At 40.9% G+C, this 14,103-nt stretch overlaps 1 protein-coding gene across 1 annotated transcript; it reads right to left on the minus strand.

Annotated features, from left to right (window-relative positions):
• Nucleotides 1-1,913: 1,913 nt before the first annotated feature.
• Nucleotides 1,914-13,944, minus strand: LOC124041810 (biliverdin reductase A-like). Its single transcript, XM_046359857.1, has 7 exons — nt 13,803-13,944; nt 12,876-13,000; nt 12,438-12,557; nt 6,973-7,070; nt 5,857-5,964; nt 4,703-4,871; nt 1,914-4,510 (listed from the first exon to the last, which is right to left on the minus strand). Exons 2-7 carry the CDS (start codon nt 12,992-12,994, stop codon nt 4,237-4,239), a joined length of 888 nt encoding a protein of 295 aa, XP_046215813.1. The 5' UTR covers nt 12,995-13,000; nt 13,803-13,944; the 3' UTR covers nt 1,914-4,236.
• Nucleotides 13,945-14,103: the final 159 nt, after the last annotated feature.

Below are 14,103 nucleotides of genomic sequence, written 5' to 3' on the forward strand. Positions count from 1 at the left end.
AGCCTGCAGATCAGACCAGTATTATGACCCTGGGCCAGGGTGCAACACCTTCCTGTTTGCTTGTAAAATATATATATATATATATATATATATATATATATATTTCTCATGCAGGATGCTGCAATGCTTATTATTGATGGTTGCCTGCTTCTTTCATCGAGAATGTAACGGCAGAAACAAACAGGAAGATGATCAATCAAGCACACATTATATTAATAAGCACACACCTATTAATATGGGAAACTGCAAATTATCAATTTTATTGCAAATTATACACAGTTACAATACACACATTATTAAAACATTCAGGCATTATAATTCAATATAATAGTACAATTCTCCCTCAAACTGTTAAATGTAATTTTCTCTAAATATAAATGGCTAATAACACTAGTGACACCCAGTTAAAGTGGCCAAACTGCACTCACTGGGTAGTGAATACTTGTGTAACATTGTAGACATATACAGTGGGCTCCAAAATTACTGGCACCCCTGACTGGCAATGCACAAACAATGCTTAAACAAATATAAACAATATAATTATAGAGAAACTCAAAAGACCAACATGTGAGAAATACTGTACTTTATTAATGTTTCAATGGAACCAACCAAAATAATTTATCAATGTCCTCCAAATCAAGGTTTCACAATTAATGGCACCCTTAAAGATTATTGTAAATAACATCTACCAAAATTAAACCACAAATTAAATTCCACTTTAAGTTTATCTAAGCCCTAAGGAACTATATTGAGCCAATACATCACTTCCTGTTTCACTAGGGTATACAAATTAGGTAACACACATGCAATATCCCACTGTCATCCAACACCATGAAGAAAACAAAAGAACTGGTAGTTCAAAAGAGACAGATGGTCATAGACCTTCATAAATCTGGTAATGGCTACAAGAAGATCCACAAGCGATATACCACTGAGAATATACCACTAAGCACTGTCAGGGCAATTATTATAACATTCAAAAGATATGGAACAGTTGAAAACCTCACGGGTAGAGGACACAAATGCATTTTGCCCCCCAGGATGGTGAGAGAAGCAACAAAATCCCCAAGAATCACTGTGAAAGAATTGCAGGCCTTGGTGGAGTCTTGGGGTCACCAGGTTTCAAAGAGCACCATCAGACGCCACCTCCACATCCACAGGCTCTTTGGAAGGGTTGCCAGAAGAAAGCCCTTTCTGATCCCAAGACACAGACGCAAGTGCTTGGGGTTTGCCAAACGTCATTTAAATTATGACTGGAAGAAGGTGCTCTGGTCAGATGAGACCAAAATTGAACGTTTTGGTCAGATACAGCATTGGCATGTTTGGCATCAAAACAGAGATGCCTACTAGGAGAGGCACCTCATACCCATGGTGAAATATGTAGGTGGGTCAGTGATGTTTTGGGGCTGTTTTAATTCCAGAGGTCCAGGGGCACTGGTTAAGATTGATGGCATAATGAATTCTACCAAGTATCAGGCAATTTTGGCTGACAAATCTGGTTGCCTCTGCCAGAAGGCTGGGACTTGGCCGTAGGTGGACTTTCCAACAAGACAATGACCCGAAACATACCTCAAGATCCACACAGAAATGGTTCTGTGACGACTAAATCAATGTTCTGCCATGGCCATCTCAGTGGCCGGACCTCAATCCAATGGAAAACTTGTGGGCTGAGTGGAAGAGGACAGTTGATAAGCGCAAACCCAAGAATGTGAAGGATCTTGAAAGGATCTGCATAGAGGAATGGTCCAAAATCACTCCAAATGTGTTCCTTAACCTTGTCAAACATTACAGGAAAAGACTCCATGCTGTTATCCTTGCCAGAGGTGGTTGCACTAAGTACTAAATGAGAAGTGCCAATAATTTTGAAACCTTGATTTTGGTTAAATGTATTTTGTATTAAATAATTGAATGATTTTGGTTGGTTCCATTGAAACAATAATGTACAGTATTTCTCACATGTTGGTATTTTGAGTTTATCTATATAATTATATTGTTTATATTTTTTTAAGTAAAGTTTGTGCATTGCCAGTCAGGGGTGCCAGTAATTTTGGAGCCCACTGTACATCATTATATGGGACTGGCATGAATGGATAACAATGGGAGGGAACAGAGCAGGCCAAGGAACAAATTCAGTCTGTCAGCATCCTAGAATTAAGTAGAATACTTATTATATTGTATGGTGAACAGCTAATTTTGAGATCCTTGAAATACTGGTTTGAAACAAAGAAAAAGGAAAGGAAGCGTATTGCTCAAACTACAACTAAGGAAACAAGCTAGTGAATGATTTAGTGCTAAAACCAGGGAAGCGGTGTGAAGTCATGATGCGGTCCAAAAGTTCCATCCCACCTGAACAGGCTGAAATTCCAGACATTACAAACACATCTAAATCAAGTTAACTGCAATGCCCCTGTAATATGTCCTCCGATTGATTTTTGAACTTGTACTGTTGAAAAGCAATATCCCATGTATAAATACAATAAAGTACACAAACTAAAGATTAGAAAGAGCAAAATTGTGTTTTTTAGACAACTGCAAACGTCAAGGAGTAGGGCAATCAAAGAGGCAGTCAGGTGGGAAGCCGTGATTTCATCTGCCTCCCCCTTTCTTGGGGAAAAATAGAGGAGAAAGATAACAAAAGAGGAAAGGCCCACCCCCCACTTGTGCAATGTCAGGACTTGCCTGGACCACCTATTGAGATATGCCTTTTGTTAAGTAAATCAGGTGTTAAATTAGGTAAAAAAGGAGGCTGGATTGCTACTTTAAAACAACTAAACAGATGTGTCAATTGTAGTCCACTGACAATGTTGCAGTTGCAGTGTAAATAACACACTTTCACTTGCCAAAGCTATCCGAGATACCATTTACCTGAGGTATCATTCAAACACCCATTGTACGGTGTTAATGATTTAAGCATGTAGACCGTCATTGTAAATAAGAATTTGTTCTTAACTGACATGCCTAGTTAATTAAAGGTTAAATAAAAAATACAAATAAATCCATTGATCAGTATGTCACTGTTTTGCCTTACACTTCTGCCTGCACAACATGTCAATATTAAAATGTCATATGAGATAAGTAAAGCACACCAGCCAATGATAAAGCACCATGAGCTGTGATCAACCACAGGAATGTTACAGTACATTCAACTGTAATGTAGATTAACTTCAATAAGTAACAATGCAAACATCAAACTATATATCAACTGACCTTCCATCAATGTTAAGATGTGGTCTGTAGTAACAGCCTAACCCTAAATAATAAGCCGACATGCCCTAGGCTGAGTTTACACAGGCAGCCCATTATCTCCCTCACCAACTTTAAGCGTCAGCTGTCAGAGCAGCTTACCGATCGCTGCAGATGTACACAGCCCATCTGTAAATAGCCCATCCAACCAACTACCTAACCTCATCCCCATATTTGTTTTTCTGCTTTTTTGCACACCAGTATTTCTACTTGCACGCTTGTCTCTCCCAAGTCCATATGAGAGTTGCAGCGATGAGACAAGACTAACTACTACCAATTGGGGAGAAATAAGGGGTGAAAAATACCCCAAAGAAGTATAATTCTGAAAAAGATCTGATGTGAAAAGATCTGATGTGATCGGTCAAACATTTCCTGGCTACCCAAACTCCTTGCTTAGGTCAAATTCTACAGTACGCCACACACACGGACGTTAGCTTCTTTTCTGCAATGAGTCAGGATCGGAGTACCTCCCCAGCCAGAACACATGTGGGTAAAGTGGCATTTTGAAAATGTGTCATTGGCTAGAGATGATCCAATCGCTTATTACTTTGTATTGTACAACACACCTCATTTTGACGTCACTACAAACGACTTCAATGACGGCAGTCCCAGACTGAAGTATATAGAGCAGTGGACGAATTCAGTTTGAGTCGTCAGGCTAGATCAAAAGACCAATTAGTGGAAAAAATATCAGAATTGGGCTGCTGTGTAAATGCAGCCTCTGAAACCAATTTGTTTCTGAAACACATAAAATACCTTAACATTTCAAAGATGCGCTGAGCGTATGTCTACAGTACAGCATGTTACAGTAGCTTTACTGTAGAAGGTTTATGGATGGATCTTGTACGCTTGGACATCCACCAGTAGGTTAAGCGTTGCAAAATTCTGGAAAACCTGGGAATTTTGGGAAAGTTACTGTAATTTCACAACCCTTGGTAGGCTGCTGGGGCCCCTCGGTAGGCTGCTGGGGCCCCCTCGGTAGGCTGCTAGTTTCTAGGTCTCCTGGGCTGAGCCCTGCAGGCTCAGCTGCTGGATGCGGTCGGCCAGCTCTAGACAGTGGAGGACCCTGCGGCGCTCTGCATGGAGCTGGTCACGGGGCACCTGGCCCAGCAGCTTCTGACTGAAGAGCACCAAGTCCTGCATAAAGATACCCACCGGCTCCCTTATGGCTGGGGGCAGCTGGGTGATGGTGCATGAGTCAAAGCGGAAGTTGATGTCTTTGGCCCTAGACAGGCCGGGAGCCCACTCCTCAATCCACGTGAGAGGCCTGTAATAAATCCATAATAGAATAGATAGAGGGGTATAGTTAACCCAACGTTTCAGCGTGGACTACCAGTATTTCTAGATGTAATAAAGGCAATTACGTTTTGTACTGGCAGAATAGCTAAGTTTGAGATGTTGTGAAAGGACTTATCTGATTTGTTTATTTGATTAATCCAATGGAGTAGAGAGTACATACTTCTGCTCTTTGGTTATGAGTTGAGCAGTCATCTTCATGTACTTGTTCTGCTGGTCTTCCTCCATGCTGGCAGCGGTGACAGACAGCTCTCCAAACAGATCGACCAGCCAGGTGAGCCGGGCGATGCCACTGAAAGCTGGAAAACCAAAGCCCGGCTTCAGAGGACCTCCTATTGTGAGACACACAGGAATACTACAGTCAGAAGTGGTTGTAATGGGACATGTAATCCAATGGCTCATGTAAATCATCCTCTGCTCACATTATGCCCTTTGTATTGATTTTGTATTTCATCACATTCCGACAGTACATAAACTGGTGTGGTGCTGTTGCAGTATGTCACCATTATGCATAAAATGAATGAACCACTGAAGTGAATATCCCAACAGATGTTACATTTAATTTTGCACTTGCTGCCTCCTACAGTTGAACTACGAACACTGCCCTGACTCAAATTTAAGAGAAACTACTCCCTCTTACTCCTCCATTCTCTCCACTAAGCTCAGACTTCCATTCTTGGTCAACAGGCAGCTGCTATAAAATACTGTCTGTCATCTGAGGTTATGTGAAGCGTGTGGAGTTGATAACTATGATTTATTATTCAATCATGGGTGCTTTAGGAGAAGTCCATTCATATGCATTCACTTGCGTCTTCCCCAGCTGCGAGGCTCTGATGAAATAGGACAGAGCTAGTCAACATCCCAAACGGCACCCTATTCCCTATGTAGCGCACTACTAATGACAAAAGTAGCACACTATGTAGGAAATACAGTACCATTTGACACACCTCTGGATTTCATCAACAACACCCTTCTGTATTTCACACCAGAGACCAGCCTGCCTGCCTCACTCCACAGGCAGGCTCTCTTTCACATCAAACCCAACACGTGTACTGTGGAGAATGAAAACACAACATTTCACAAGTCGCTTTGATGGGAGCCTTCATTACATCAAAAGCTCTGGAATTAAATATTCATCCCAAAGACTGTTACCTGGATGATGCACATCAATTTGATACATGCTATGCAGTTAAGTTTCTGTAGCAAATATTGTATTTGAGGTGATGTCTGTATCAGTAGTGCTGGGGCCTTCGTGTATCACGGTTGTGTTTTCACCTGGGATTTGTGCTATATTCTCAATTCCAGTCTCCGTCTTACCTGTGAAGTGAAGGAATCCCTCCTCCAGCCTTTTCCCTGCTACGTCCTTCTTCAGCTGCTTGAAGTCAGCTGTCAGGAGTTCTATGTGCTCCTCATGCAGGACCACTCCTAGGAACATAGAAGACATAGAACTTTAAATACGTAGGTGATCAGTAGTTATTAAGATACACAGATCAGGGTTTCCATTAGCCTGTAATAGCCTGGCTTTTGGCCACCCCAAAAAATATGAAAAGCCCAAAAATAAAACTGGTACCGGCCAATTGTCAGGGAGAAAAAAAAAAAAAATTGAATTGTGAAATAATGCTTTTTATACTATTCAATTGCTAAAAAATACCAGTCGATGTAAATACATTTAACCAGTCATGCATATTGGTAAATGGTTATCGCAGACAGCATACAGATACAGAGCCTAGCTTAAGCAGAAAATCTGTCAGACAGCTCCTGCTTCTGCTGGAGTGAAATGTGCTTTTATAAGCCCAATCATTGTGCAACAATAATACATTGAAATTGTATGTTAAAAACAGTTTTGATGGTAGTGATTAAAAAGAGCTACTATTTTTATTTCTCAACTGGTAATTGAAGCGCGCCTCCCATTCGTCATTCATGTGCAACGGTAGGCAGGCTTCAGCACGTCACACTTTACAATGTGAGCTGGTGGTAGTATGCATTTTGAAAACTTAATTGTGTGAAACCTGAATGTTTTACTTCATGTTATGAGGCATGTCTTACCTTGCTTCAAAGTAGCCTAGCCAAAATCGAATTTCAATATCATTGAAACCATTATGTTCCATTGGCTTTTAAATCAACTTTCTTTCATTGTCCAGTGAGTTGTATGTACAGTGTAAAAATGAATTACCATCATCTAAATGTGATTTCTGTCATTCTGAGCACCGTGTGTAGACGCCCTAATCTTGTTACACACCCAATGCATATGGGGCCATTAAATTCCTCAAATGTCCTGTCAATTAAAATGCAGCCGATCAAATGTCCGGCGTCACATTTTCCAAACGGAAACCCTGACACAGATACACGTTTACTACATCATCATGACCATGTCATCAAGACTTCACCATGTCTTCACTATAAAATATCTTCTAATGATTCTGTCCAACTCACCTTTTTCCTGAGCCAGGTCCCAGAGGTCCACAGCAGTCTTGTGTGTCATGGCCATTGGATATTCCACACAGACGTGCTTCCCAGCTTCCAGAAACATCCTATGGTCCGTTAAGACATGCAACATAGTATAGGAGAAATGTTTTTTTACAGTATCCAAGAAGGGTGTCCAAGAGACAGCGCTTGAACAGAACATAAATTCAATTTCAAAGACTGTTGCACAACTCAAATGTAACTTTGTAAACCAAACTGACCAGCAAGGGCTCCCGAGTGGCGCAGCGGTCTAAGGCGCTGCATCTCAGTGCTAGATGCGTTACTACAGACCTGGTTCGATTCCAGGCTGTATCACAACAAGCCCGTGATTGGGAGTCCCATAGGGCGGCGGACAATCGGCTCAGCATCGTTAGGGTTAAGCCGTCATTGTAAATAAGAATTTGTTCTTAACTGACGTGCCTAGTAAATAAAGTTGAAATAAAAAATATTATATAAAAAAAATAAGAGCCCAATGTTTCAACAACCCATCGTGTTCAGAGTTGGGAAAACTTCACATTGACCGCTCTTCAAACTTCTTGTAACTTTCTCAAAATGTTCCTTCAAATTAAATTGACAAAAAATAAGACAATGAAGTATCCTCTATGAAAAAGCTGTTCTCAATAACATTTCATGGCTTTTTTCCCTTTACAGTATGAAGGGCAGTACCTGATGTTCCATTTAGACAATTAGCCTGGAACTGTCTACCAGTGAAACATGATGGCCATGTTCTAAACACCCTCATTAACCAGCCTAAAATAACTCTCCATTCTTTAATAGCCCATCTCTGCCTCTCTGTACACTCTGTACATTTAGCAGTGAGAGGGAGAGTAAAAACCATAATTTCAGTGCGTTTACGCTACAGTTCGCAGTCATAAAGAGAGCCATTAGAGAGCTGTAGCCTTGGTGGTCCTCTCCAGGGTTTGAGTGGTGTACATCAAAACAGCTACACTGAAATGTTTCTTACAGAAGAAATATGAAATGCATTTGCAGCATAAGCATGGTAGCAATTAAAAGGGTTTTGGAAAAATTAAAGGAGAGTCGCACACTCTAGGACAGGGGTGTCAAAGTCAAATGGACGGAGGGCCAAATAAAAAATTTAGCTACAAGCCGAGGGCCGGACTGTTCGAATGTTCATTGAAAATTTTTTAAATGACGCATATAGTCTAGTGAACCTAATTGAACCTACTGAAAACCTAACAAATATATTCCAATATGATCAGATAAATAAAGCAATATTTTCTTATGGCTCTGTCAGTAATCTTTAATTTTCAACAGACACAAAAGACAAATTTCCTTTATATAAAAATCCCCATAACATGAACATTAAATGAAAGAAACCGGTATTCAAGGCACCATCAGTAGCCTATATTTTCTATTTTAGCAAAAGTGGGCTAAATTTACTTCAAAGAAAAAAACAATAATAGCAATTTTCTATCATCCACTCAACTGAAATATTTTAAAAATATAATTGGATTGAAATACAATAAAATAAAGTGCAAAAATCTATTAATCAAAAACAACACTTTGTTTAAGGAGAAGTAACATGCAGTGAAAACAAATATTAAACTTTAACTTTTAAACTTGAACTGAGTAAAAACTCTAAATATGTGATTGCACAGTAATGTTCACTTGTTTGAGGTTGAGGGTGATACTTGGTGGTGTCCCATCTTTTCCACAAGTTCATCAATGTTCGGGGTAAGGCTCTGAGCTGAGGAAATCCTCAGAATTGAGTGGAGGTGTTCAGCAGTAAGTCGACTTCTGTGTGATGTTTTGTTCAAGTTCATCAAAGAAAACAGTTGTTCACACAGGTATGTGCTGCCAAACATAGACAACGTTTGAGCAGCCTGGATGCGCAGCTGGGGCATTGTGTCAGGGAGGAAACGGGCGAACTCCGCAGCACCCACTGCCGCATATTTTGCCCTCAGTGCATCATTGCATTGGAGGTCAATCAACTCCATTTGGAGGTTTGGTGGTGAGCTTTCCACGTCAACAGCAAATGGGTTACCGAGCAGTTCCAACCTGCTTTTTTGTGCTTCAAAGTCAGCAAATCGGCGTCGAAAGTCAGCGGCAAGCATACCTATTTTATCAGCCAACTGTGCGCTCGGGAACGCACTGGTAGAGAGCTTCTCTTTCATGGTCTGGCAGCTGGGAAAGTGGCTCAAATTTTCTTTCCGCATCTGCGTCTCCCACAGAGTCAGTTTGGTTTTAAATGCCTTCACTGTACTGTACATATCAGAGATGACACGATCCCGACCCTGCAGCTGCAAGTTCATTGCATTCAGATGACTCGTAATGTCACACAGAAAAGCCATTTCACACAGAAACATTTCGTCTCGGAGTTGTGTTGTGTCTTTCCCTTTGCTGTCCAAGAACAGACAAATCTCCTCACGAAGCTCGAAACATCTTTGAAGCACCTTTCCCTGGCTTAGCCATCGCACCTCTGTGTGATAAGGCAAATCACCATGCTCCGTTTCTAACTCCGTCAGAAATGCCTTGAACTGGCGGTGATTCAAACCTTTGGCTCTGATAAAGTTAACTGTGCGCGTGATGATGCTCATTACATGCTCCATTTTCAAGGCTTTACCGCACAACGCTTCCTGGTGTATGATACAATGATAAGCTGTCAGCTCACCTGTCGCGTTTTCCTCTTGCATCTTTTCCCGTATCTTTGCCACCAGTCCGCTCCTGTGTCCACACATCGCAGGTGCTCCGTCGGTTGTCAAACCCACGAGTTTTTCCCAAGGCAGCTCCATCTCATTTACACATCTTGACACCTCTTCATACAAATCATGCCCCGTAGTTGTGCCATGCATAGGACGTAAAGCCAAAAACTCCTCTGTCACGCTTAGGCTGGAGTCCACTCCGCGGATGAAAATTGACAACTGGGCAATGTCAGAAATGTCGGTGCTCTCATCCACAGCCAAGGAATATGCAATGAAATCTTTTCCCTTTTTCACAAGCTGCTCTTTTAGATTGATGGACAACTGGTCTACTCTCTCGGCAATGGCGTTTCTGCTCAGACTCACATTTAAAAAGAGTTGCCTTTTTTCTGGGCAAACTTCGCCACAAACTTTAATCATGCAGTTTTTGATGAAATCCCCCTCCGTAAATGGCCGGGCTGATTTAGCGATCTCTTCTGCCAAAATAAAACTGGCCTTGACAGCAGCCTGGCCTTGTGATTTGGCTTTTTTGAACAGAGCCTGTCGAGATTTGAGGCCTCGTTTTAATTCCTCTGCCTTTTGTAGCCTTTGTTCCATGTCCATATTCTTGTTTTTGTCCGCGTGTTTCGTTTCATAATGTCGTCTCAGATTATACTCTTTCAGTACCGCCACACTTTCTCCACACAGAAGACACACAGGTTTTCCAGCTACCTCCGTGAACAAATACTCCGACTCCCACCTTGTTTGAAACCCCCGGTTCTCAGTGTCCACCTTCCGTTTTGCCATTTTTGATGGGTATCTGAAAGTTAATTTTACTGTGATGCTGACAACTGCTGTGCCAATAAATATTGAAATGAAGCAGCCTACTGCTCGGTGTGTCACCGTTGCATTGTGGGAAATGTAGTATTGGTGCGTGTAAAAGATCTGCGGGCTGCCGGCTTGCTGCGGTCTGCGGGCCGGTTCTAATAATAAATCAAGATCATCCCAGGGGCCGTAAAAAACCTTCTCGCGGGCCGGATGTGGCCCGCGGGCCTTGACTCTGACATATGTGCTCTAGGAGCTCAGAAGCAATAATTTAATAACCAACGTTTCGACAGACAAGCTGTTTTCATTAGGGTATAATGAAAAACACTGCGGGGTGACTAGTTTATATAGTGTCAAAGGACACACACAGGTGTCTAATCATGGCCAGGCGTGGCCTGATATCATTGGTTAATTCTCATATATTAAAATAGCATTCAAAAAACATAAATTAATAGCATAAGATCACAGATACAATAAGCCTACAAACATTTACAATAGCAAAATCACAATAATCACAAGAATGGCTTCAGATCAAAGTCTACATTGAGACCGAAGGGAGCAAGGGTCTTTAAATTAAAGATCCAGACAGCCTCTCGTTTTAACAATAATTTGTCGAGGTCACCCCCTCTCCTAGGGAGGGTGACATGTTTGATGCCAATATAACGTAGGGACAAAATCGAGTGGTTTGCTCCCAAAAAAGTTGGCTTCAATTGGGTAAGTCGAGTTTTTGCATGGTGCTACGATGCTCCGAGATTCATACTTTTAATTCTCACTTTGTTTTACCCACATCATTTTTTACCACAAGGACAAGTTAGAAGATAAATAACTGCCTTAGTGGAGCACGTGATAACACCTTTGATTGGAATCTGTTTCCCTGTTTGGGGGTGTTTGAAGGATCTATATTTATAAGTGCCATTGCATTGAGCACAGCCATTACACTGGTAGTTTCCATCCAGTAGGGGCGCAAATAGACGTTGTGCAGGGATATCTTGGGGTGGTAAATCAGAGTTTACCAGTTGATCTCTGAGATTTCTGCCCCGCGAGAATAAGACCAAGGGAGGGTCCGAAAACACATTACCGATACTGTCATCGGATCTTAGAATGTGGCAATGTTTGTGAACGATTCCCTTAATTAATTCAGAGCACTTTGAATAGCAGGTAGTTAGAACACAAGAATTCTTATTTTTGCGAGACTGACCTTGAAAAGGTCATGTCTTGTTTTATTTTAATTTTCTCAATGGCAGTGTTAATCTGACCATTTTTGTACCCCCTCTCCTTGAATTTTCTTTGCGTCTCAGCCATATTTCTGTCGAAATCTGATTGTTTTTTTGCAAATTCTTTTGATTCGACAGAATTGGCTGTAGGGCGAACTGTTTTTCAAGGGAAGTGGGTGACAAAAATGAAAAGGGAACAGTTTGAAAATGGTAAAATGATTAGACTAAAGGTCCAGATTGAATCCAAACATTACACTATTGATTTTATGTGGATTTTACATGTAATACAACATTGAATTTACTGTGTCACAATATGTCTCAATGTTGTATAATATATAGCTTATATACTAGAGCTGTTAAATCTAATCAAATTTTATTGGTCACATACACATATTTAGCTGATGTTATTGCAGGTGTAGCGAAATGCTTGTGTTCCTAGCTCCAAAAGTTTGTCTGAGGGTTTAGTAAATGGGCCAGGTTCAATGAATGGTTAATTAACGTACAGTTTTTACACCGAGATGGAGCCTCAGAGGACTAAGAAAGGAAACAGTGTACTGAGGATTGATACAGACAATATACGTGTTCGGGTGCTGACTCCTAGTGGTGATTTGTAACATGGTGAAAATATAGCTCTTGTGTAAGAGCATTTTAGATAGAAACAAAACAGACAAAGGGATAGCTAGACAATTACCACAGAGGACTATAATAGACATATGGGGTCATTGAGAGAGAGACAGAGAGAGAGAAAGCGTTTTACCTGATGTTTTCCTCGTGGGCAGCGTTTTCGGTGCACACGAAAGCCACCTTTATGTCGTCCCGGCTCAGGGCATCTTCAACAGTGATTTGTTTCACTCCCTGCTGCTCCTCCAGAATCCTCCTATGGGAAGACAGCACCAGAGTCATATTCACTACGGGAAAAATGCTTTGAAATAGTCACAGGGTTTGCTACAGTATACACGACCCAGCTGCTGACTGTGACGACAGTGACTATATATCTTTTTCGTATGTGCAATGCAAAGTTAATTGCACTGCACATATAATAAATAAGCACTAAAATCAAGGTATTTTTTCAGTGTGTGAATTTTACCATTGTTTTTTAACACCCGTTGTTCCTGCCAAAACCAGCACATGGACCTAGACACACTGCTGTGCACAGTGTGTCCAAAAAACAATGAGATGAGTCTTGGTACCTCACCTGGATATGAAACCTTTGACACTGAGCTTCTCAGCTGCGCTGGAGGGCAGAGGGGCTAGCATGTCCCTGATCCTCACAAAGCCTGCCGTCCCAATGCCAACCACCACTGAACCAAACATGTCTGACTGCAAAGAGACAGAGTCAGAGCTTATCAACTGTGCACTCTGCATAAAGACCCAAGACCAGTTCTGGACAGAGATTCTCAGGAACACAGCAATGTTTTTCTGTATAGTTTTGCTAGTTGAAAAATATGGCAACTGCCATCAATGGAGAATTTAACGATTCAAAATATTTATATGAATTAACTAAATAAATCTGTATTAAAACTGTTGGATCTGTCTGAATTTACAGAAGTGAAACATGGTTGTTGGGAAGGAAATGGTTAGAAAGAAAACACCATGTTTCACTTCTGTAAATTCAGACAGATCCAACAGTTTTAATACAGATTTATTTAGTTAATTCATATAAATATTTTGAATAGTTAAATTCTCCATTGATGGCAGTTGCCATATTTTTTAACTAGCAAAACTATACAGAAAAATATTGCTGTGTTCCTGAGAATCTCTGTCCAGAACTGGTCTTGGGTCTTTACGCAGAGTGCACAGTTGATAAGCTCTTCACTTCCTATCAGTCAGAAAATGGTGCAGTGTCAGAAGTGCACTAGCTATTATGGCTGGGATGCACTGTGGGTGCTGATCATTACAAATACACATAAAATGAACTCTCAGGTCTCCAATGCCTTACACAAAGTAACTTGAAACTAGACCAATGACCAGGAAATTCATAATTGACATAATAATGATAAGTATATGATCTAACATGACATCAACAATATTGCATTGCAGGTAACAATGCTGTCCTCGTTGAATGAGTAGCTAGTTCCTTACTGAATTGAAACTGGTTTACATTCAAGCTTGATTTCCTTACCTACACCTTTCTGAATTGCCTTTGAAGACTCTTGTCTCGTTGAAGTGAATAAAATGCTTATGTTAAACAAATTAATCGACGCTCTTGCCCGGGTGATATAACTTTCATAACCGGCTCACGTGTTTGTTTTTTTGACTGCTTGCGTGTGACGTCCATAGAACGCGGTGATTGGTGAATCAAGTCTACTCACGTGATGGACATCTCGTCGGAAGTTATGTGGTTAGATTTTTGTTGTTGTTATAAAACAAATACAGACCTGCTATGACACTAGGTAATGATGATATTTTCGTTTCTTTACATA

Source organism: Oncorhynchus gorbuscha, linkage group LG08 (assembly GCF_021184085.1).
Source record: "Oncorhynchus gorbuscha isolate QuinsamMale2020 ecotype Even-year linkage group LG08, OgorEven_v1.0, whole genome shotgun sequence".
Taxonomy (NCBI): Eukaryota; Metazoa; Chordata; class Actinopteri; order Salmoniformes; family Salmonidae; genus Oncorhynchus; species Oncorhynchus gorbuscha.

Excerpts from the sequence above, each read along its gene's own strand:
- LOC124041810 (XM_046359857.1), bottom strand. The coding sequence starts at position 12,994 with ATGTTTGGTTCAGTGGTGGTTGGCATTGGGACGGCAGGCTTTGTGAGG. Across the intron at positions 12,558-12,875 it reads GTCAAAGGTTTCATATCCAG|GAGGATTCTGGAGGAGCAGC; the intron begins GTGAGGTACCAA and ends GTCTTCCCATAG. Across the intron at positions 4,872-5,856 it reads GGGATTCCTTCACTTCACAG|GAGGTCCTCTGAAGCCGGGC; the intron begins GTAAGACGGAGA and ends GTCTCACAATAG.